This window comes from Neopelma chrysocephalum, unplaced genomic scaffold (assembly GCF_003984885.1).
Source record: "Neopelma chrysocephalum unplaced genomic scaffold, ASM398488v2 Primary Assembly neopelma1_147, whole genome shotgun sequence".
Classification (NCBI taxonomy): domain Eukaryota; kingdom Metazoa; phylum Chordata; class Aves; order Passeriformes; family Pipridae; genus Neopelma; species Neopelma chrysocephalum.
The window spans coordinates 2133985-2158523 of record NW_020897809.1 but is presented as its reverse complement, the minus strand read 5'-3'; the positions used below and the strand labels follow the sequence as shown (position 1 = coordinate 2158523).

Sequence of the window (24539 nt, the reverse complement as noted above, 5' to 3'; positions counted from 1 at the left end):
TACTGCAAGAAAAGCAAATAAAGAATGAAACTGAAACATTTTTAATCCTCTGCAGTGACAACTGTAGCAGCATCTTAGGAGAATGCTGGGCAATGCAAAAGTAGTCTATACCAGTGTCTGCTACTGCCATCAGCTGCTTTGCAGAAGCACGTTTTCAGACAGCTCTTGAACAAAATACCTGTTATTCCTCTATCCTGTATCTTCTCTCTGTTCTTCAAATCCTGAAAAATTCTCTCAAGAAAACTCCAACTCACAGAACAACTCCAAAACAAATTTTCAACAGTTTTAAAGTCAGTACTCTCTGCCCCACATGGCTGCAAGTAACTTGCTCTGGGAGTGGCAAACAAAGAGCTGGAGGGAAAAGATGCATCAGATACAGTTTCTCAGCTTTGCCACATGAGAAGCAAAGACAAGCAAAGAGACCACAGCACGATTCAGTTGCCAGCAGAGTTTACAGTCACCAAGAGGGATTTATCACCTCTTTGCTACTCACACAGCTACAGCAGCCCAAGACAAGAAGGGAAGGAGAACACAGGGAACATTCTTTTCAGTACACCTCATGACTGCTTTTCTCCTCTTTACATACTCAAATATATTAACTGATTCTGCACCTCTACTGAAATCCAACTGCTGATGTAATGAATCTGAAAATACAAAACTGGAAATATGAAGACAAATCTAATAAAATTTAAAATTCTGACATTAAAAAAGCCCCTGAGGGATCATCATGCTACTTTGTTCATAAATCAGCATGTGGTGCTGTTTTGCTGTACAAACAGCAACCATTTATAAATGCTGATATTTTGGTATCCATTCCTTCCTTGAGGCATTTATGCTTAAAAACTATCCTCCATATAAAGAAGAGGCTTTTAAAACCAGCAGGACACTGCTATTTTTGTGACAGCTTCAAGTAATGAATCACCAGGGATCAAGTAATAGAGCTAAGAAGGGAAATGAGCTCACAGTGAGAACTAACTTGAGACAAATGATTATTTAGGCTCTAGAAACACAAACAACATCACTCAATCACAAGAAGAGACTTGTCTGGGGACAGGGGGAAGGCTCTTGTTTGTTTTCCCACACTTGATAACAAACTGAAATCACAGTGGTCTCCAAGCTGAGAACTTGGCTTTACTACTCCAAATAAAATGCCCCAAGATTTGACACCTTTCAATGAGCAGACCCCTGGCCACCCACAGGGTGCAGAAGAGAGGAGAAGCCTGGAGAAGAGAAGGCTCTGGGGTGACCTTATTGTAGCCTTCCAGTACCTGAAGGGGCTCCAACAGAGCTGGAGAGGGTCTTTTGACAAGGGCATGGAGTGACAGGACAAGAGGGAATGGCTTCACCCTGACAGAGGGCAGCGTTGATCTTTGTAAGACACAAGGTGCATGCTGAGATATAGAACTTAAAAGAACCTTCATTACAAGTAAAGTACTAAAATGATTGTGAAATGATCTTAAGATGAGTTAAGCACTGGCTGAAATACTCTGAGGTTCTATCCTGGAAATCATTTCAGCCCAAGAACGGGGACCATTTACCATATTCCCCAAAGCGAAGGGACTCCCACTGCTGCCACTCCACAAGGCTGCTGACGGCTCGGATCCCGATGTAGATCAGCAGCATTCCTAAGGTGGCATCGAGCAAGAAGTTGATAAGGTACCTGAGAGGAAAAATGTAAAAGAAAACAAGGAGCAAAGGTCCATTTTCTACAGGTTCAGCGTATTTTAACACCACGATTGATAAAAGATCTGATGTACATATGTTGAGAAGCCAGAGCATGGAGAACAATCATCTACCCACTTCTGTAATTACACAGACTAAAATTTAAATAGCTTTAGCACTCTCAATATTTTGTTTCTGCCCTTGAATTCCAAATTCACGAACTCTGCTGTGTGCATACTCTACATAAACTCCAATATTAAATTATTCCTTTAAATTAAAACCATATTTCCTTTTTACCATTACAGTTTAATTTTGCATGGAAACTGTACTTGACTAAAACCAAAGGAATAAGACCAGAAGTTACCTTAAAGACATCTCAATGAATTTGAAGGTAAAAAGCCCAACCTAAAAGTTTTCATGCCAAGGGGGAAAGACAACACAACTAGAGATTTTCTTGCTCAAGGGAGCCTGTTCCCTGCCCCAGCAATGAGCAGTGAATACCATACCCAGAGACTACAGTCACTATTGAGGCCAAATTTCAACCTATTTTGTGTTAGGAATTGATTTACTTCCTTGCACTTCAGTTCTTATCCAATGAACATTTAAGTATTAGAAACAAGCCTTCCCAGGAAAAAATCCATAACCAAACCAAACCAGCCCTCAAGGGACACACAACTGCTGCAATATTAATTTTATTGTTTCAAGAGCAGCTTCTGGGATCTTACCTATGCTTCAAAAAACCAGAGATTTCAAGCTAATTCTTAGGGTCATTTAAAGATGTAGATGAAATTCAGAGCATTTTCTAAGTCAGTTTGGTTTATTTAATATCATCAATTTAAGCTGAACAAAACTGCATTTGAGAAAGAGCCAGCTGTAAGAGATATAGTAAATCCCTGTTATTGAGGTTTTTATTTGGTAATTCCAAATACTTAAGGTAAACCTAGAGTCTATAGGAACTTATCTGCAGGGATAAAAACAGCAATCAGGGACCTGTGGGCTTCTGCAGCTGCAGAGACAAATCCACATGGGCAAAACAGCATCAAAAGTGTAAAGCAAAACAGAATATGTGCATTCAAAATAGTAAAAGAGGAACTGCTCTGACCCTCAAAATCCCATTGAAGAGCAGGTGAAAATTAAAAATGAAGTGGATATTCCATAAGATTTCTAAAAATAGTTATTTTCTAATAATTGTCTGGTAAATCTCAGTTTTAATTAATTTCATATTAGACAAACATTAAGATCCAAAAGGAGGTAAACTCAGCACTTACAAGCCTGCACAAGTCAGGCTGAGGCCACAAGAGGCTGCTGTAAGCCCGCAGCAGGAAGGCAGCACCGGGAGCAGGGAGACACCTACTTCACATCGGCATGGCCCAAGGATACCCCATATTCCCAAGCACATCGGGCTCTCTCCATGCTCGTTGTGGGATGTGTGTCCTTGCCCCAGGTCCGTGCCCCTGGCTGGGAGTTCGGTGACTCAGAGGCCAGAATTCATTCCAACTTCCCCCTCACAGCCAAGTAGCCTGTGCTGCTCTTTCTATCCAAAATTCAAACAACAACCCACCCAGCAAGGTGTTCTAAGAGCTGTTTTGTCAGCTTTGATATGATGACACGCAGCACCACATCCCCCAACTAAAAAATGGCAACTTCCATTTGTAGTTCTCTCCAAGCTCTGAACTACAGTGTTTTCTAAAACTACATTTTCTGGTTTTGTTCTGAAAAGAACCCAAAAGCTACAAAACAGGAAGGAACAGAAAACTACCCAAGTTTGAATTTGCTGAGTAAAATTATTATTATTTGAAGTCACAGACAGAAATGTTGCTTTTAGTCACTAGTTTTGACCCACTTTCAAATTTTATATATATTTTTCCTAAGACAGGACAAGTGACCTTGGTTAATATTACGTGGTATTTTTTCTACTAAAAAGAACTTACATCCATGTCTGAGAAATTATACAGCTGCACACTGTAATTTCTGTTATCCTGAGAACAGTGGATAACCTCACTCTCTTGTTTTGTGTCATGTTACACTTACATTAAAGTGGCATTTGAAAATAAAATTATGCAGATTGCAGGAAAGAATGCACTTGTCAGTAAACCCTTTATTTTCAAGACACAGTACACAGCACAAAGGTATTTTTAAAATACTGTAATAAACTATTGTTCTTTACCTTTAAACACTGATAATTTTCAACATGCTTTGGGGAGCTCACTTGAACGTATACTTTGAGTTATAAAAGTGGAATGAAAGCAATTTTCACCTGCCAGTTTTTAAATCTGTCAGGAAATTCTTAAATCTGTAAGCAAGGAAAATCCCTACAATGATGCCTGGTATTACTGAAACTGTCATAATTATAACTCAAACTTTACAGTTAATGTGTTAAAATAAATGCAATTTCCCTACCAAAATGCTTTGTGGTGGGAAGAGGGAAAGCTGCGTTTTCCTTGTGCATTTATAGCCTGTAGGAACACAAAAGAAACCAAGGGGGAATAAAGGAAATAAAACAGGCTTGTGCAGTAACACAAGCATATTCCTTGAGCTGTGTGTCTCCTTTGTTTAGCAGAGGACAACAAGTGAGCAGATGCCATTGAAGGAACTGGATTGGCCCTAAAAGGCAAATTACTGGGTTTTTTAAAAGTAATTTCACAGCTTCCATTACCAGGACTGTGTAGCTACTTTGAACATGAGCCTTATCAAGAACAAACCCAAACAATTACCATTTGCTTCAGGAGCTCCTGTAAAGAGCCTGATGGGGTCTTAGTCATCAAATCTTCAGGTTTAACACACTACAGTGCAATGTTTATCTGTTTAGTCACAGTGCTCCAAGCGTGACATTGCAATATTAATTTCTGCTGTAAGTGCCTGGCTGCTGAGCAGGATTTCCCAGCTTTAACAAAATGAAAACAATGCTGCAGCAGCAAATGCAGAGTTTAGAAGAAAATAGAAGCACGAATGATTTCTGCTAAATAACCCTGAAAGCAACCTCACTTTGTATGTGAGCTTGGCTTTAACACAGTGAGCAGAGCACTTGGAGGTCAGTGGGCAAACTGGATTCTCATTTCCTTTGCTGCCAGCACCTCCTTCAGTAAACAGACTCGTACTACAATGTGCATCCCAAATCCTCACTCATTCACTGAAGAGGGAGAAGCAGTAAAACTTTGCCCTTGGTCTAAAATATCTATATACAGCCCAGAATCCTGCCAGTCATGAATTTAAAAAGCAGAACTCTGATCCTTGATTATTAACTAAGCTTAAACCACATGTTTTTGAAAGTGATTGATTTTTAGAATGAAAACTGGCTTTTCAGCTCTATCTTACCCTACCATCCACATACACCATCAAACTCAGCTACAGAACTTCCACAAAGACCAATTATTCTAAAATTAAACACTCACAGTGAACAGGGGTCTTCTTCTGTAAGGTCTGATAAATAGACGTTTGCAAAGTGGATGAACAACATCCCTATGGCTTGCTTGGAAGTATCTAAAAACCTGTGGAGAGCAAAAACATCTTTTAAGACACACAAAACTGTTTACATGATAAAGGTGTCATGGTAATTAGCTTATTTAACAATGTTCCATTTCAAATTCTGCCCCTGTTTTTTCCTGAATATTGCTAACAATAACCCATATCATATTAACTTGAAACCTACCCCTGTAAATTTAAAGTCTATGGATATCCTCTTGGTATCACATGCATTATCCATGAGCTAATCCTCACTAAATCTAGCTAAGTCTTTAATAACCCCTGGGAAACAATGAATATCCTGGCTTCTCCAGGTATTTTGGGCCTTTCATGTTTATACATTTTTAGCAAGTTTATGGCACAGACAAAAATAAAATCCTCATCACAGGCTTGTGGGTGAACAATTTAATAGCTGGCTAATGAGTTCTTTATCTATAGTATTTTATTTAAAAGCCAACATATTTTTTATCTGAAAGCATGAAGTGGTTTCACTGAATTTTATCTGTAGTACAACAGCTTAAAACACACTGCAGAATTCCAACCTTGACAGCATTATCTTCAAAGCAGATGACAAAGTCAGAGAGAAAGTCGTTTGCCACTTAAAGGGAAATATAAATACCCCATTTAGATACTGATTCAGTATTGACTCTGACCCTTACCATTCTTTTACCATCACTCTTTGCACAAAAACAAAACTTTCAGTGGGTATTTTATTAGATGTTAAATAAAGGAATCATAACAAAAGTATTCTGCAGGCAAGAGTGTGTTCTTTATACAGAGCAACACCCATTTTGCCTGTTGTTTCCATGTCTAAAAAGATCCAAACACTCCAACAGACCCAAATGACATTTTATGCCTGAATTCATCTACTCTCCCTGATAACTTTGTCTTAAAGCTCCTTCTCTTCATTCACTGCACGACACAGAAAGCAGAGTGTTGGAGATGAGGCAGGAAGCCAGTGAGTTACTTATCTAATCAGTGTGCCAAGCTAAAAATAACAATACTTGAGTTCCAGAACAAGATTCTTTGCTTAAAAATTAAGGGCTATCACTGCACTTGTCAGAATTTCAGGCTGAGGTAGACTGTAGTACACAAAGATTTCGCATTTATTTTTTCAATAAAATAAAGGTCAGGATTAGTTTTGAAAAGCAGCACCCTGTGAGATGAATTTAAACCACTGAAGTCTTCAACAAGCAGAATGACAACCTAACATTACACCACTCTAAAAACTGGTACAGCTGATGTTGCATTGCCCCAATCCAGGAACTTTTAAAATGTAATAAACACCAATACACTTTTTATACCTTGTATTCTTTTATGGCTGGTGTATTTATATCTTTTATCATACTGTTTTCTATTTGATACACAGTAAGATAGCTACAGAACATGGAGTTCTGTTTAAGCCCAGCTGAGAGCTTCTTGTAAGCTTATTTAAGTTTGTGGATGTTCAGATGAACCTTAGGGCAACTCTAAGTTTCCATGTTCAGGAGGAACTACAAACTGAAGCTTTATGTCTAAATGAACATCTCTATAGAGATTCCTGGAAGTGTTTAGCACAAAATGACTCACCAGAAAACACACAGAAGGTAACTTTTCACTGACTCGTGTATTCTGGTAACTTTTTTGGTTCCTCACTGTCAGGTACCAATTTCTTGCCATCACTTTTCTCTATTTTAATCATCATATGCAAACAATCATCCCTTCAATTTCTAAAACATGCAAGAAACAAACAAAAATTCAGAATAAAGCCTGCAGAAACCCACCATATCCTCCAGGGACGTCTTTCATGCTTTGGTTCTCTGAAGCGCTTTACTAAGAAGAAAAAAATAAATAAAAATTAATTGAAGACAATCAGCAACTCCCAAAGCCAAAAAAAAACATAGAAAAGGGAAAGTAAATCATCTTGCAGAAATGTTACATTCTTTGATAAATTGGATCTTTCACTACTGCACTTTATCGATCTCCAAGGATCCATGTTTAAAGAAACTGGCTCCCTTCCATCACCTTCAAGTTCCTGCAGCTCCATCCTCTGAGTGCCAGCAGACCTCACATGGAACAATAATCCCTGTCCCACCACCATTCCACTGGCCTGAGCTTTTACAACGGCCTATCGAGGAAGTTTAATTTCCGACAGGAAAGCAGGGATTAGAAAAAGCTGTTTCTTTTGCTCACTGGAGTCCAAAAGTCAAATTGGAAAGTATTCTTGCAATATGGGGCAATATTATCAGAAAAACTAAGTCAATTAATAGCAGGACAAATATATTCTCTGACAAAGTATCTTTGTGTATGACAAGAATTTTGTGGGCAAACTGAATTGCAAAAAGGAAAGCAGGACAGATATTTTTTAGCCAGACAATCCCTTCACAAAAAAGGTTGATAACTGTTACATATTAAAAACTCAATAAAACCCCATAGTAAAATTAATGTCAATTATAACAAAGGCAAAAAAACCCCCGTAAGTTTGTTTATTTTGATTTTCATACAGTTTATAACACAAATTGTTTGGGTATCTGATAGAAAGCTCTTCTCACACCCTGCCAAGGTCCACGTGGAAGGATCTAGATGACTCATGAAGGAACAAGTGTAGGAAAATAGAGGGACAAGGGGATAAAACCAGTTGCTCATTTGTAAACAGTGGCTGGTCCATATATTGGTACTGTCTGATCTGCAGCTGTCCTATCTTCTTAGGAAATCCCATTTCTAACTCCTTCTGGGCAAGAAAACCTTTTTCCCTACTGGGAACACACACTCAGCCCTGCCATGGGTTGGACCACAAACTTATTTTCTGTTACTGCTGCAAGATACTAATTCCTTACTCATCCCAAAGACAGACTAAAGTTAACAGGATAGAGGAAACCTTTCCACTAAGGATGAGTTTTATACATGGGTTTTCCTTCCTTCTGGCCAAAGTTCACTGTCACTCACCAGCTCCTTCAACGTAAGTCTCAAAAATAACTATTTAGGCTCTTATTGCAGAAATTATCTCTTATAAAAAAAAATTAAGCCCCAATTCCCCTCCAACCTTTGAAATTGCAGAGATTCGGACTTCAAAAAGCACAAACCACAGCAGGTGCAGTCAGGCAAAACATCAACAGGTATCTTAACCTGCTTCTCCAGGTACAAGGGATGACTTTCAGTCTGACACAGGATGCCAGGTGTAAGTCATGCTTGCCCAGCTTACAAGCCTTTCAACCACATTCTGGTTTCTGAACTAATCACAACTTTCTTACAAGTAAGGCAATTTCCCAAAAGTCAACTGTCCACATACTATAAAGCATTAATATAATGACCTAAATGCCTTTAAATAAATAAAAAGCTGAATGAATCACCTCCAGGCTGGAGGGGCAGCACTTGCAGGGAGCACCAAGCTCCCAACCTGCCATCTCACTGTCTGTCACTGCTTCTGGCAGCAGGGAGAAACATGGGAAATTAAAAAGTGACAAGAGGAAAAGACTGTACATTTACACCAAAGATAAAGTTGTAATAGCAACATTTGCCAGCAGTTTTCTCCGTGAACAGCATGACAGAAATACAAAACTTCTGTTAAAAATGAGCAACACCCAGCCAAGTTAACCAGTTTGTTATTTATGACAAGTCCTCCCCAGTCACACTATGGATTACCTTAATTAGCGGCTCTTTTGTATAACAACAGGAAGCCAAAAAGCATCACAAAACAAATGCAAGGAACAGAAGTTTCAGTTTACTGTGGAGTTTGTGCAAGATGCTTTTCTGCACACAAAATGGAATTAAACTGGTAAGATGGGCATATTTTGGGGAGGGGTGAATTCTAAACTTAGGTTTTTGGCTTTTATTGCAGTGAAGTTCTATAAGCCTGTGGATTCATTAATTTCCTTAAAGAATTCACAAAAATTAATTTTGGAAGAAGATATTAAAAATCAATTCAACTAATACCATTTCAAATGTCATCCATACTGAGAAACGGACTCGAGGTCTATGTTTCTCTGGTCAGCTCTGAAAACACATTTCATTTGAGTTAACAATAAACAGGAGAGTTAACTTTGAAAGCCTCTCATTTGTCTTTTGGGAATGTACTGATCACACCATCAACTTCTATCTCCCCAGACTAAATGAGACAATCTGTGCAAATGCTTTAGGAGCTGCCTACGTGCTGCATATGCACCTTTTCATTTGAAAGCCCAGTAGATCTGTTTTTTTTTAAAAAAGTTGTGATAGGTTCAGAAACCAGAATGTGGTTGAAAGGCTTGTAAGCTGGGCAAGCATGACTTACACCTGGCATCCTGTGTCAGACTGAAAGTCATCCCTTGTACCTGGAGAAGCAGGTTAAGATACCTGTTGATGTTTTGCCTGACTGCACCTGCTGTGGTTTGTGCTTTTTGAAGTCCGAATCTCTGCAATTTCAAAGGTTGGAGGGGAATTGGGGCTTAATTTTTTTTTATAAGAGATAATTTCTGCAATAAGAGCCTAAATAGTTATTTTTCGAGACTTATGTTGAAGGAGCTGGTGAGTGACAGTGAACTTTGGCCAGAAGGAAGGAAAACCCATGTATAAAACTCATCCTTAGTGGAAAGGTTTCCTCTATCCTGTTAACTTTAGTCTGTCTTTGGGATGAGTAAGGAATTAGTATCTTGCAGCAGTAACAGAAAGCCCATACATGGAAGTGCTGTTTTCTCAGCCCAGCCCCTTGCGGTGTGTCTGTGAGCACCGGGTATTTCTGGCATACACAGATACTACCAGGTACTTCCCAACAAAGCCCTTATGCAGAATCTGGGCCTTCCCAGTAAGTAAACTGAGCAAAAACCCAGGAGGCTGTAGGTGACCACACTGGATAGCTCGGGGTCCTTGGCATGTTTGCTATTAATACATTAATTTTGGAACGAAAAGCCAGTGTGTTTTTCCAATAAAGGTTCTGTACATTTTTTAAGCATCTATCCAAACTGGGGAGGGGAAAGCAATTCTTCCAGCGGTCCTCCCCCAAAACATGTGAGGACTGTAGCTGCTCTCAGCCCCACTCCCAATTTCTCCTGGCAGTTCCTCTGCCCCAGCACAAACTCGGAGCCGTGCGTGTGTCAGCTGACAGATGGATCCCAATCTGCCGGCTCCTCGGCACTCCATATGCTCCGGCTTCGAGCACTGCACTCGCACCAGCAAGAATCCACCATATTTAATATTAATTAACTAATAATGTTCAGAATTTCATGCTGAATAATAAATGAAGAGCGAAGTGCTGCTTGTTTATACATTCGGTGCCAGAATTTTTCAGGAAAGGAAATAAAAGCACTTCTGCCAACAAGCATGTGAGCTGCCAGATGGACAGATAATAGATAAGCATATAAGGCACAGTATCACTAATGCAAAATTCAAGTTCATTGAATTGTCTTCCCACTTCATTGAAATTCTAGGAATAATTAATGCCAGAGTGCTGTGGAAGGGTTTCTAACACTTTCTTTAACATAGGAGGTTTGCAATCAGAAGTTCAGAAGACTCATGGGGAAGAATAAAGGCCAAAACAGACAAGAAATAAAGTAAATCATCTCCCGACTGTCACTATGAAAAGCAATACTTGAATCTGTATTAGAAATTCAGCCTTTCTTTCTCTCCCTCCTTCACCTCCTCAAGAAGTCATACAGCAAATATTCTGATGTAGAGTAACTTTAATATGGATTTAAGAACTCCAAGTTTCTGGATGGCTGCACAAAACTGGCGCACCTCTCAGGTTTGAAATGTTTCTATATATCAAGTATTACTGCACTTCTTAGGTGTTGGTTGGTTCTGGTAGTTCACAATAAGAATCTTTCCGACCACAATAAATATCTAAGAAGATACCTCTGAGTTCATTAACTTGAAATTCATAAAAGTAAAATAAGCTAAAGAATATTCAACATGTTCAATGTCCTCTTCTGAAAAGAGAGTTGGGAATTTCACCTGCATTTCCAGTGTTTCTCAAAACTTTTTCAAAGATGGGTCACAGACAAAGCACGTGACCAAATGTTTCACTTCATAAACCTCCTACACATTTCTGTCATCAGAGCTCAGCAGAGCCACAGCTGAGCTGGCCAAACAGAAAAGGAGGAAAGGTTGGTGAGGGTCACATTTGCACATCACACACACACACACACACACACACACACACAGTCGCTCACCTGCCTGGGCAGTGGCAGCAGGGACAGAATCAGACCCTTCTCACAGGTACCCAGGCAATGGGCACCAGTAAAGTTGCAGCCAGGGAAATTCCAGCATGAAAGAAGTAAAAAATTTCCAATGAGAGAAATTAAACTCTGCAACAAGTTGCCCACAGAGGGTGCAGTGACTGCAGTCTCACAGTTTCCGAATGATGCTCCAAGCAAGGGGATGTCAGAGCAGGCATGGCCCTGCTCTGAGCAGGAGGTGGGAGCAGGTGACATTTGGGTCCCTTCCAACAGAAATTGGTCTGCAAGTCTAAAACCCATTTTTCTGTGCTATGACATTTAAAAGTTCCAAGATTTGAGCCAATTACCAAAGGACCAAAGCATGGCTAACTGAAAATCATGCACACATACGTGGATGCACAGAATTTAACAGTGAGACCCCCACTGCAGTTTGAGCCTCCTGAATAATGTGTTTGCAACCAGACAGCTCCCCCAACACAGCCCTCTTAGTGCAAGACTTGGGATCTGCAGGGTTACTTTGACACTAATTCATGTGATTCCCAACATTCAAGACAAGTTTCCCATAGAAAGCTGTGTGTGGACTAACAGCTGAAGTTACACCAAGCATTAATTAGCATCCAAACTCAGAATCAGACACAGGATTTCACACGGCTACTCTCAGACAACTGAGCTATTTTCAGAACATTTGGCTATCAGAACATATGCATCACAAATTTCAACCTGCAATTTCCAACCCTGTAAAAAACTTGTAAAGTCAACTACATATGCAGGCCAGATTTTTAATTTTTTTTAAAATTCCATTTAGGAAGAGCGTCAGAAACACCGTTCAGCTTGTTAGCATCAACACTTTTCCCACAACAGTGGGAACCATGTCTGTTCTGAATAAACACGTGCACACTTACAGTTCCTGGAAATTCACACCACCATGGAATAACAACTATCACTGAATTTCACGTTACCTGTTATCTTTATTAAACATTTGAACTTGCCTCCCTTTCCCACTAAAGCAAAGCTTTTAAGAGGCTTTGTCTTGCAGCTTCACTTTATGCTTCCCATTATTTTCCTGGTAGCAGCAAAGAGAGAACAGTAAGAAATTACATAAGACTACATACCAGGTTTCCCCAAAATAGAATTTTTCTTTTTAGAATTAACTTTGCAAGAAACAACATGCCTAGTGGAAGAGGCTACAGTGATGCCTTACAAAAGGTACCCAGGTGTATAAACCACACATCACTCGACTGCCAAAAGCTTTTGTGACACTTTTGAGCTCAGCAACTCCCTCTATTCATAGTTTAAAAAGAAATAAGAACTCTGTGTTTGTCTGTGCTTAAAGAGAGGTAATAAATGTGATTGCAAAAAAGGCCATAAGAACCAGTGCTTTTGGTGTACTGCTCATTTCTCCAGCCAGAAAATGCACTATGCTCTTGATAATTCAACTGCAAACTCTTCCTTCTTCTCCTCTGCCCTGCTAACTACAACTGAGATGTCCAAATGCAGGACACCCTGCTTATTTCCCTACATAAGAGCCCCAAAATTCTTTATTACATTTTTGCTTAATGACCCAGACTTCTCACCACTTGAGACACCAATTATATTAAAGCAGAAATTATACTGGACTAGAGCAACTGATTTTCAGGTATATCCAGTGTGACAGCTGTACTGGAGAAAGCCACCAGGAACCATGGTTTCTTCATGATGAAAAAATTTATGGAATAACTCAGAGGAAAATTCTGTTGTAGCTGATATTAGACTGACATACAGTCAGTGCCTGAGCCCAACAGCTTTGCTCCCCTGCAAAAAGGATTTTTAAAACTTCTGTAAGACAGAAAACTATTAGCCACACAAGTAGCCAAGGCCTTTTCTTAACTGCACTCTGTCCTTGGCCTCAGTGGTTCTGTAGTGTAATTAAGAACTGGTCCATTAAAGATGGTCACTCAGGGAGAAACTTTATAGAAACACTGGACACAATGAAGTTTAATGACCCAGCTAGTTTGTTACTCAGAGACATGTCAGACCAACGATTCAGTGCCTGGACAGCCTGAGGTACCTGCCAACTGCAGCCCTTATCTCTCTGTTCCACTGGCAGCAGTTAGAATAACACTGTGGTTATGGCAGCAAAACCTTTGTGACAGTTAAAGGGGCCTGAGTGGCACTTCTGATAGAGCAGAGAACAAGGGACTGTTTTACTGCAAAGTTAAATACATCAGTGCTGAGCATCTGTCAAGCCCAGCTACCTCACCTGGGCTCTTGTATCCACATAGATGACATAAACAACTGAAAACAACGTGTCAACACTGGATTTCACAGAATTTATCAAATGGGCACCAGTGCTTTCTGGATAAACACTGGTGAATTACAGTTACTGAAAGTTACCCCTGTATAAGCATTTACTTCCTCCCTGCTTCCACAACCAGCTAAAAACCTACAGGTAAATTTTGTCCCCACAAAGGTTTAGTGACAACTAAACCTTTACAGCCATTCCACAGGGAATTGCTATCACAAAGTGAAGCTCCCCTTCACAGAGCAGGGGAGGAGAGGACAAATCATTATCGGGGGAGAAAACCCTGCTACCTGAGCTTGGAATAAATCAGACAATGTTGCTGCTTCAGGAAGGGCAGTCAAATGCATTATGAGGCTGGTGAGCTCTTTATTCCCAACACGTACATACTTAAAGCTGAGAAATTTTTTCCAAATGCTTAGCTTGTATAGATTGGCTGTGGGAGACACAAATAAGTCATATCACCTGCACACAACTCAGACTAAGACCATTTCAGCAAGGCTGTTCTCATGCATCCTGGCAGCACACGATAGTGTGGCTCTGACAGGGGCATTAACTCGGCTGTCCATAAAGGAAACAAATGTGTCTTAGCAGAGCCAGTGGCCCAGACATTCCACACCAATAGCCATTGTCAGGGAGTTTTTTCTCCTTTCCTTTTTTTAAAGGTAAAGCTTACTTTTAAAATAGCTGAACGAAGTTAGTGGACAAAGAAGTTCTCACTCTCAATTGCTGACCTATTTGCTGTCTCCCCAGAGAGAGCAGCACTTTAAAAGTCAGCAAATGCAGGTACAACACACTGTGTAAACAGAAACCTCCCACCCTTTGCTTCCCAAAAGACAAGCCAAAGCCACTGCAATACTAAAAATAAAGGACTGCAAGGAACTGCCTTAAGAACTCTCAGGTAAACAGCACAAGTAGCTTAGGAAATATTTATCTAAATACTAAAGTTAAAAGATGTGATTCAGTCTTAGAGAAGGGCATTTGTTATCCTGGCACTGAGCACACAGGGAGCTGTTGGGTCAAGGCGTGCTCTGTTTGGAAGTCCTCATAAATCACAGCTTCCCAGCACTTTAAGAGCCAGAAGCATTTGCTACTCTGTTTCTTCAACGCCTATCAGACAGTTAAAGCAAAGCAAATCTAAGCTTCCAGTAAAAATGCCTGTGAGATTGGCTTTAGAAGGTTAATACAGAGCTCTCTTGCAAACACTTTTAATACTCTGAACCAGGTGTCAATTAAACAACCACCAAAAAGAGGGCAGGTTCCTAGAGAAACAGCTGTACCATCCCTGCCATGCAATACAAGCACCCAGTGAGAACTAAAAAATACAGCCTGCTGTGTTCAAGTAGATTTTTTTTTCTGCTAAAAAATAAGAACCATTTGGGAAACATGAATTATTTAGCACAAAACAAATAGAATCAATCCATATTAATGTGCACTAAGCAGCAATTTACGATTCACAACACCATTTTCACGTACAGCATTCACAAGATCACTCAATAATACATGAAGCTTTCAAAACATTATTAGTATGACAACAGATATCAATGAACTTTAAGTCATTCAAGCTGGTTGTTTTAAACTAGCTCTTGGGAACAGGCAGAATTGCCAAAGCACAGCTCAAAACTCAATCACCATTCATTAAAATATTAAGCAAGCCAGTAACTATAGCAGTTTTAAAAAGCAAACCTGAAATATAAGTTCAGATACACACAAAAAAGATGTAAAAGGAAACCTGTGTTTCCATTTATAAAAAAAGGATAAACAGAAAATATGTTAAATCAAGGAGGTCAAAAGGAGATATAAATTGTATGTTCAGTCCATTTAAAGTCTAAATAGCTTTGCTTACCAGATTCAGTCTTCCTAGGCTGAAACTATCAAAGCATTGAATTGCAAGACAGACATTTCATATAGCACCAACTGTTTCAAAAAGGACAAAAGACACACAACCTCCTTTCATCCATTCTCTTTACACATGATCAAGTAACATGAGAGTCAGAGGGCAATTATACAGACTTCTTTGATATAACATATCCAACAACTAGGTATTCACTGCATAAATTAAATTTCTGAAATCAAGATGAAACTTCCACCTGCAAAAAGCTTCTTACTTTGCAACAACACAAAAATCTAATGCCAGCACTGAAAACATGCTGTCATAAGAAAGCTCAAGGTTATAAGATCAGATGGAGGAGGGTGGTTTTTCCCCCTGCCTATTTTAAAGCTCCTTAGACTATTTCATCTTCTAACATTACAATTACCTTCCAAAGAAAACATTTAAATCCTATGTATATAAAATAACATAGGCTATTAGTCACACCACTGCCTCAGAGCAAGAAAGGTGTGCTGGAAGATGTTGCACAGCAGCAGGAAGGAAGTAAAAGCAATTATTCTAAGAAGGAATTAAAATTTTAGGCACAGTATCTTCAAAAGTTATTAGAGACAGAGGATATATGCTGGTAGTTGTGAATAGTTTTTTGTAATTTAAAAATAATTTTTATTCCACTGAAAAATTCTGTATTTTTGAGAAATGGAAAAAAACCCCTACAGTGAAACAACAAAAAGCAAGCAAAGGTTGTTCTGTAAGTAAACAACTTATCTGAGGTGACTGGCTAATCTGTCCAAAATTGACAGGATGAACCCTATTTGTAGTTACTCTGTGTCCTGAGCACCTTGTAGCTCACAGGTCAGTGGGTTCAAGTCCTCCTGAGCTCCATTTACTGCCCCAACACCAGATAAAACAAAGAAATGTGGCACAGTTTTCCTGTTCTCTCAGGTGAGTCAACACATTAATCACTACAAGAGGAGGAATGGTTGGTCTTAGAACCTGGGGTAGCCAAAAACGTCACAGAAGTTAAGATGATGACCAAAGACAAAGCATTTCAAATGACGGAAATGTGTGATTATTAAAAAAAAATAAAAAAGGCAGCAACATCTAGAGGAAAACCACATCAGGAACAATAGAAAAAACAAGTTTAGTGCCTCCCTTATGACGACTTTCCCCTGCTCGAGCTCTTCACATCTGTGAACTTACACCTGGAACTATGAATCTGAACCATGAATAAGAGCTACGAGGAATTTGAACTGTAAATCCATTTTAGCACATTTTCATCCTCAACCTTCCTCACGTATGACAACATATGTATGAGGTTATGACAACAAATATATATAAAATGTGTGATTCAGGGTCAGTGGTAGAAAAACAGGACTTCAGTATCTTGAGCATCAGTGCAAAGAGGTTTAGTTATTCCTGACTAAGCCCCAAACCCTCATCCCCGGAGCACAGCATCTGTGAAGGCAGACTCGTGCAAGCTCTGAGCTAAGTCAGTCTGACAGAGATTTAACAAACTGAGTTTCACAGGGAATAAATTTTGCTGTGATCAAGAAATCTTTGAGAATGCAAATCATTTCCTACCAGCAGGCACAAGAAAGAAGACCTGATTTTTCATTTCATCAACAAAATCCACACAGATAAGACCTTGTTAAATACCACTTTAGGAATGCAAACTTCATTAACCATGAAATTAATATCACCACAGAATGCAAAACTGCACACTGTGTGTCCACACAAATCAGCTCCACACAGATTTAATTATAAAACACTAGTCAAGAAGACATTCACTGCGTTAAACAGAGTTAAACACCAGTCTAGCTAACAGCCCACAAGTTAGTCCTAATTAAACACAGCTTCAGAGTTTCTGGATAATTTATCATTTTAATAGTTTACAAATATCAACATAACTTATCCTTCTTCCTAAACATTTCATAATGTGGATGACATGTGTAATTAGACTTAGAACAATTTTATTATGTGGTCTGCAACTATATCCAGTAATCAGCTGAGTAATAAGAAAATGTAAAATGTCCTGAGCCAGCAAGACAAAGTAAGACATCAGACAACCGTTAATGAAAAGTGCAACTAACTTAGAGACTGCAGATTATTTGTCTAAACTGGTACCCTATTTTTATTGTCTTAACTTTTACTGGCATGGCATTTCAAGGATAGTTAGTGACACTAAAATATTAATGGCCCAACATGATCAGGACATCAGGACCAATAAAGTGCTATTACAATCTACAGCCAACAAAGAATCAGACATCTTGCAAGTAATTTTAATAAAAAACCAAGGAAATGTAGTTCAAGCAGGACCAAATACTATGAAAAAATGTTTCACCTGTTGTCAATGAAAGCAGACACCTAGTTATGCTACAATACAAGATTGGTCTTCTATTTTCAATGCAGCAAACAATTCCAAAATTGTTATTCCTTAATTCATTTCATGTTATTTCCTTTGCTTAAAAGGTTTCAGCTGAGCAGATCCAAACACTATTATTACTTGCTTTTGTACAGCACTGAGTTTGTCAGCAAGATTTGACTTTTTCTGGAGAGCTCACAATAGACATAATTTATCCCAACTAGTTGTTTCATATGTTAAAGAGTACGACAATATTAGCATGGTAAAAGAAAAAATTTAGTTGGCTAATTTACCCGTGTGTTTATATTTCTTTTTTTCTGCTACAGCTCATAGTGCATCTCTCCTTTCTGTCTCAAACATGGATAAGGATGTCACAGAGGCACTGGAAGGGCTGATGATTTATTTAAAACAAACAAGAAGCAGCCACACTCCATGGCTGCAAGCGATACCTCACCATCTGGGGATAAGGAAACACTGGATCATTGTAAGGCATAATTTACTTAGCAGTGACCAGAGTGACCTCACAGGGCTTTTCTGAGTCCTGCAGCCACAAGCAGACACTTAACCTGCACAATAACAGTGCACTGAGATACCGATCATTACTAATTGCCATGGAAAGGGCTCGAAGGAGGAAGAGGACAACATGTATTTCTACCACCATCACCCCATCCTGTTTCCTCCTCGGCCCCCGGCCAGCCGGGAGGGAGCTGCCTCCCCCTTTATGCCAGCCGGACAAACCCCATCGGGCCGGCAGGAAAGGGTGTTACCTTACTCCAGATCCACAGCACTCGAGGAAAACCCACCTCTGGATCCCAGGAGAGCTCTCGGGGCGAGGGGAGGGTGCGATGCCGGCCGAGGGCAGGACACGGCCCCGCTGGAGCTGTCCAGGGTCCTGCCCCGACCCCGGGGCCGTCCCCAACACCCACTGGCTGCGATGAGAGTCCTGCTGGTCCCAGGGGAGCCTTTTCACCTCCTCCTTTTCACAAACGTGCTTCCCCTTCGCTCCCTCCCAAACCTTGCCTTATATCATAGTTTAACAGCACATCTTACTAGTTTTCTTTTACTGAAGAGGGATTCATCCCCGCTGCTGTGATACCTGAAAGTGGTCCCTAAACTCATTTCAGACTGCTTACTACCAGGTAATTCCCAAACATACAGTGGGACAGTTCTGCATCTATCTGGCAAGTTCCAGGAAAAAGGATTAAGTGCATTCTACAACATGTGATCCCATGTGTAATAAGTACAATAGTGCTCCTAATTCCATAAGAATGAAAGAGCCTATTTGTGATTTGAAACTTCTGTAAAAGTTTTAAAATCAGATGCACATAGAACATTTCTGAGGGGGTCCTCAGGAATTCATGTGAACATGTACTGTTTCACTCAGAGTGAATACATCCACGGATGCAGTATTATCAAGTCAGGATAATATCAAATCTTTCTAAATAATGTCTTTATTAATAATACACCACCTTGCTATCAGGTCACTGCCCTGCATCCTACGAAGTGCCATGCAGAATAAACTTGTTGCTGTTACTCAGAGGCCTGTATTTCATGCCTGAGGTTCCAGGGCATCAAAGACAACTCCCTGCCATTTTTACATTTTTTAAATCTGCTCAAGCAGAAAGAAAATTGCTACAGAAAACAACTAAATCATATCGTTTAGTCCTTTTGTATCCAACAGTTTCCTTTACACTGACTTTTTTGTTACAGGCAACTGGAATTATTTTTAAATCCTTCTCCCAGAACATTATTCCCCATAGTATTACTCTCTTACCTTCATGAAAATAAGAATCACTCCTCTGAAAAGCCTATTTTCCTATATCATTTCAAATTTTACTAAACTACCTCCTATGATAGTCTATTATATGAAGAAGCATTCATTTTCCTTGCATGGCTTATCAGGTGGGAAAACCTTGCTGTAAAGTTAACTGACATTAAGGATGTAGTTTTTAAGGTATATCCTTTAGGACACTGTAATTAGAGAGAGAACCTTAAAAAATACATATAATATGTTTTAACAGAACGGTTTCTTCTTTCTCTTTCATCCGTGACCCTCAACAGCAAATGCACCTTCTCACTTATTCACTGCACCTCAACCCAATCATTTCACTTTTGTAAACCCTTCTCAGCATGAGAAGGATTACACACTGTAATAAAGCCATAAAAAGGGAACAGAATCCCACACTCTGGTCTCTTTTACAGCATATTTATATTTTCCTCACAGACACAAACCTTCTACCTGCAGAAAACCAAATGATGCTTCTATTTCAATAATTCATCAATACAACTCACATCTAATTTCTCAGTCATTCCTAAGTGTCCCAAAACAAACATTGCTATATTCTGATAAGGTACAAATCTTCTGACAAACAAGCTTAGTAAATAAACTACTTTACCCTGTCTGACACCAACTGTTTTAAGGGATTGGCAGTGGGTTTTCCCCCATACCTTTACCAGGTTTGGCTAATAAAAACTGTGTCATTTATAACTACACCTATGTCATACATGTGTGGGATACTGTGCCAACACCACTCTCTAATCATTCATGACCAACAAAAGTCCAACCAGAGAATGCTCAGAAGGTGCTTGGGATTATTGACAAAACACATGGTAATATGTAAAAATATTTAAAGCCAGCTTTGTGTCATCAGTAAACAACTACATAACTATTGCACCAAAGAGCCCCAAGTACCTAAGAAGCAAAGCTATCATTTTAAATCAAGATTCCCATGAAGTAAGATACAAACATTATAGTGGTAAACTGTGGAAAAATATTATCTTTGGCTTACTGGCTTGCAATGTAAACACACATCTCTTCTATCGAGGGAAACTCATTAAGACTTCCTGTTATGAGGTGGCTTGGCTTAAATAAACCAGGGTGGAAAACAATGTGTACATAGGCAGGAGGGACGAGAACGAAATTAAGCAACAGACTTCAAAAAAGCAGGTTCACAGGCTGGAGAGTCCAGCAGAGTCCAAGCAGGTTGCCAGTCCAAGCAGATTTGCCAAAATGAGGTGGTTTTTAATCAGAGAGCTCCCTTGCATGGGGACTTAAAGCCCATGGTTAGGAGAGAAGCTACAGAACTTGTGTCACCCGACTTCAGTGGGGCTTTTGGTGTGCTGGAACACGTGTAGCATCTGGGTGAAACTGTTTCAACACGTCTTTAGCTTCACAGCAGAGGACTGGACTCTGAGCAGTAAAGATTAATTCACAGTGATTTAAGACAACACACCGGTGGGCTCTGATGGTATTAAGTATATTCACTACTGGTTCAGACATCAGAAAAGGACCTCCCTGTACAAGCTTCACACCAAGAACAGCAGGGTAAGATCTGAAAGCAGAGAGACTTAAGTAGTGGATTTGGAAGGCCTTAAACAACCCACAGCAATAAAAACCAAATGCAAATTTCTACTCTTTGGTTAAGGAGGCTCCTATATAAACTCAGGATAAATGATCACTCAATACAGCATCTTCTACAAGAAAAAGATTAGGGGGTTGTGACAGGTTGTTCCTGAATCTGAAAGTAACAGAACAAAGTCACTCATTTAAAAGGTAAGGTGAGATAAGCAGGTGAGTTACACTGTTCTTCATTCCCTGTGTGACAGACCAGGGAGGCAAGAGCTACAAAGAAAAGGGAACTTCAGAATTCATTTCAAATGAACATTTTGTCAGCTCAAAGAGAGAAATTTTCTCTTCCTGTCACTTCTTGGTTGAGCCAATTCAGTAGTGAGGGCACACAAAGTAGGTTGATAATGTGACTGGGGTAAAAACCTTTCTCACAAGTATCAGAAGGCTGTTCCTGTGTTCCCTCTGGTAGAGAGTCACCATATCTTCCACAAACTAAAAACCTTTTCATAACCACATTTTAGCCCTCAAAATTATGAAGTTTGACTGATGTAATTGACAGGTCAGTTGACAGCACAACTTTATAGCAACTGAACAGGTGCACACTTAAGAAAGTGGCACACTGGAGTGTCAGATCTTAAATAATTTTGCTTTAGGAATGGTCCTTTAGTCATTTGTAGATGAACATCCACCAGCAAGGAACAGAAAAGGGCCTACTCCTCTTACAGCTAATTACTACAGAAAAAAACATTTTAAAATATTCTTTTTTCCACTGAACACAAGCAGGGTAAGATTTATCTAGAAAGGGCAGGTCTGGGTCAGCCTTTGATTTAGCCCCTTACCAAAAATTCTTATTCTTGGAATGTCAAATCAAATATTTTTCAAAGGAAAACAGCTTCTGTGCAAAACCAGCAATTGTACAACATATTTCTGGTGCCATTACTTTAATTCCTTTTACTACAGAGGGCTCAGCACCATCAATCACAAGCAAAATATTAGAACATCTCCTTCTAGTGTCCCCTTAAAAAAATATAAAAAAAAAAGACAAGTGAATTTAACTTTAGAAGTTAAATTTAAATACCAGACAGCCATGTGTCTTCAGGAGAAATTATACAGCTGCACACAGAGAATTACTGCTGTTCAAAAGGGACCCAACTGAAGAGACAACTCTCAAGCAGCCCCTGCCTACAGCCACTTGTTTCTCCCTCAGTGCCACCACCTCTGTTGTGCCAGTACAGGAGCAGAGAGACTCCAGCTAAAAACAACCACTTCTCCTCATTTATTTTCCTTATTGTATCAGTTCTGTGATCCAGCAGCCAGAAGCTGTGTCATCCCTCCAGCCCCAGCAGCTCAGGGACAGGAACAGCTGTGTAGGTGCCCAGGTGATAGCTGAGGAGAGGCCACGCTCTCAGCCACAAGTTCCTGTTTCTGTGTCACATCAGATCTGTCACAAAAAAATCCTGTTTGTTGAGGAAACTTTAAAGGGTTTAGAACAACATGCCAGGCATCTTGTATTTGACATAAAAAGGATAGAAACATTCAGACAGAGCTATCAGACAGGGCAGAACTGGCCCTCCTGCACAGCCCAGCCCATAACTGAGAGAGCTGCTCCTATCCCAGCGTCTCAGGCCCACATGGTGTGACCAGCTTCTCCTGCTGCTCGGGGAGAGGCACAAAGGAAAGTGGAGGAGAACGTGGCTGACAAACCCGAGACAAACATACCTAGCCTCTGTTTGAATGTAAGCATGACAAGTTGCTAAGTTTTTTCTTTAATCCCCTTTGGACACAGATTCCTTTTCTGCCCAGGCCATTGTGAGGACTGGCTGCCTTCCTTCCACTCCCTTCTGCCACAACTGCAAGCACTGCATGGAAGTCTCCTGACAGTTCCTGGTTTAACAGTACCTAACCCAAGTCAGGAAGTGCAGCCAACAACAAGACTTTCATTTTCCTAGTCCCTACTTTCTGTATTCACTTTTTCTTGTCTTCACTGAGTGTTCCAAGTTTAGATCCATTTATGTAAAATGCATAAAGACACGCAATACCATTTCCAGGAAAAAAAGGCACTACCCTGACAAATAATATCCGTAGTTCTTCATCTTTGGATGCACTGTCCATAAGAATTATCTACTTGTATCTCTTAAATCTAAAATCAACACTGTGTACACATCATATTATTACAGAGAGGTACTTTTGTCTGAAAACTGCTTAAGCTTTATTATCAGGCTGCTGTGACTGACCAAACGCTACAGCAGTGAATACTGTTGCCATTCAATCACATAATGACGACAGTTACACACATAGTTTTCACAAGAGCAATGCAATTGTTAACAGTGACTGGGACACTAAAGCATGCAAACATAGCGCGTGGCAAATGTCTGACTTAACCATAATGGTGTGACACCAGCACGAAAAGGCATCAGTGCAATTTTAATGTAAACAGGATCTTGGTTTTTAGATCAGTCAAACTGTAAAACACGACGCTGGCGATTCCTTTTCCCTCTGCCACTTTTTGTTAACAGCAATGTCACAGTCAGCGGAGCAAAGGCACTGGGCTGCTTTTCCACTCCTCAACCCAGAGGGTACGATCTACAATATGGGATAAAGACAAATCCACCAGAACTGTTCCACGTTGTTGGGACTCCCCCATCCCAGGGTTGGGGCTACCACGGCCTCCAGCCTTCCCTGCCTTCCCACCACACTCTGTCAGCAGCCACACAGCTCTGGGGCTGCTCCAGCTCCCGGGTATGGCCCTCCAGGCCAGCGTGGCACAGCACCCTGCGACTGAGAGCAGCGTGTGTGCCCTTGCTGCTGCTGACACAAGGTCCACCTGCGGTAAAACAGACCAGCCAAACCCGTGACTTCTGTACATCCCAAACCCGAGTGACACTGCACACACCACCTACCTCATCCTGCCGGTTGAATTCAGAGCAGGACACACCCCCTCACCCCCGAAGTGGTAAATTGTATCAGCACGGGTACCGATCTTAGGAAGGCAAGTTTCAGAAAGTGCAAGGACCGGCACCGCGGTCCCCGAGGCCTCCCCGCCCGGCTCCGCTCGGCTCCCCCGGCCCCACAAAGCGCCGGCGCTGCGCTCCCGGGGCCGCCGCGGCCCCTCGCGGCCGGGAGCCCGGGACAGCCCGGCCCTTCCCGGGATAAGCTCAGGGTACCGCAGCGCGGCCGCGGCCCCACCGCCGACCCCGACCCCTCCTCGGGGACACCCCCCCCGCCCGCTCCCGCCAGGCCGCGGCCCCGCCACTCACGCATGAGGGTGCTGAAGGCCACGACGCCCAGGAGCCCCTGCAGGAAGATGCCGAATCTGTCCATGAGGGCGCCGTTCTCGCAGCCGCGGTCCCCGGGCCCCGCCGCCGCGCCGGGGCTGGCGGTGAGGCCGAGGCTGCCGTTGGGCGGCGGCGCCCCCATGGCGAGGCCCGGCCGGCGCCCGCTCAGCGGCGCATGGCGGCCGAGCCGGC

At 40.9% G+C, this 24539-nt stretch overlaps 1 protein-coding gene across 1 annotated transcript in view; it reads right to left on the bottom strand.

Annotated features, from left to right (window-relative positions):
* Positions 1-24489, bottom strand: part of LOC113976033 (store-operated calcium entry regulator STIMATE) — a 33038-nt gene extending 8549 nt beyond the window's left edge. The window contains exons 1-4 of the mRNA XM_027700787.1: positions 24330-24489; positions 6888-6936; positions 5055-5150; positions 1539-1660 (exon numbers count right to left, since the gene is read on the bottom strand). Coding sequence (XP_027556588.1) covers positions 1539-1660; positions 5055-5150; positions 6888-6936; positions 24330-24489 — 427 coding nt within the window. The remainder of the gene's footprint in view (positions 1-1538; positions 1661-5054; positions 5151-6887; positions 6937-24329) is intronic.
* Positions 24490-24539: the final 50 nt, after the last annotated feature.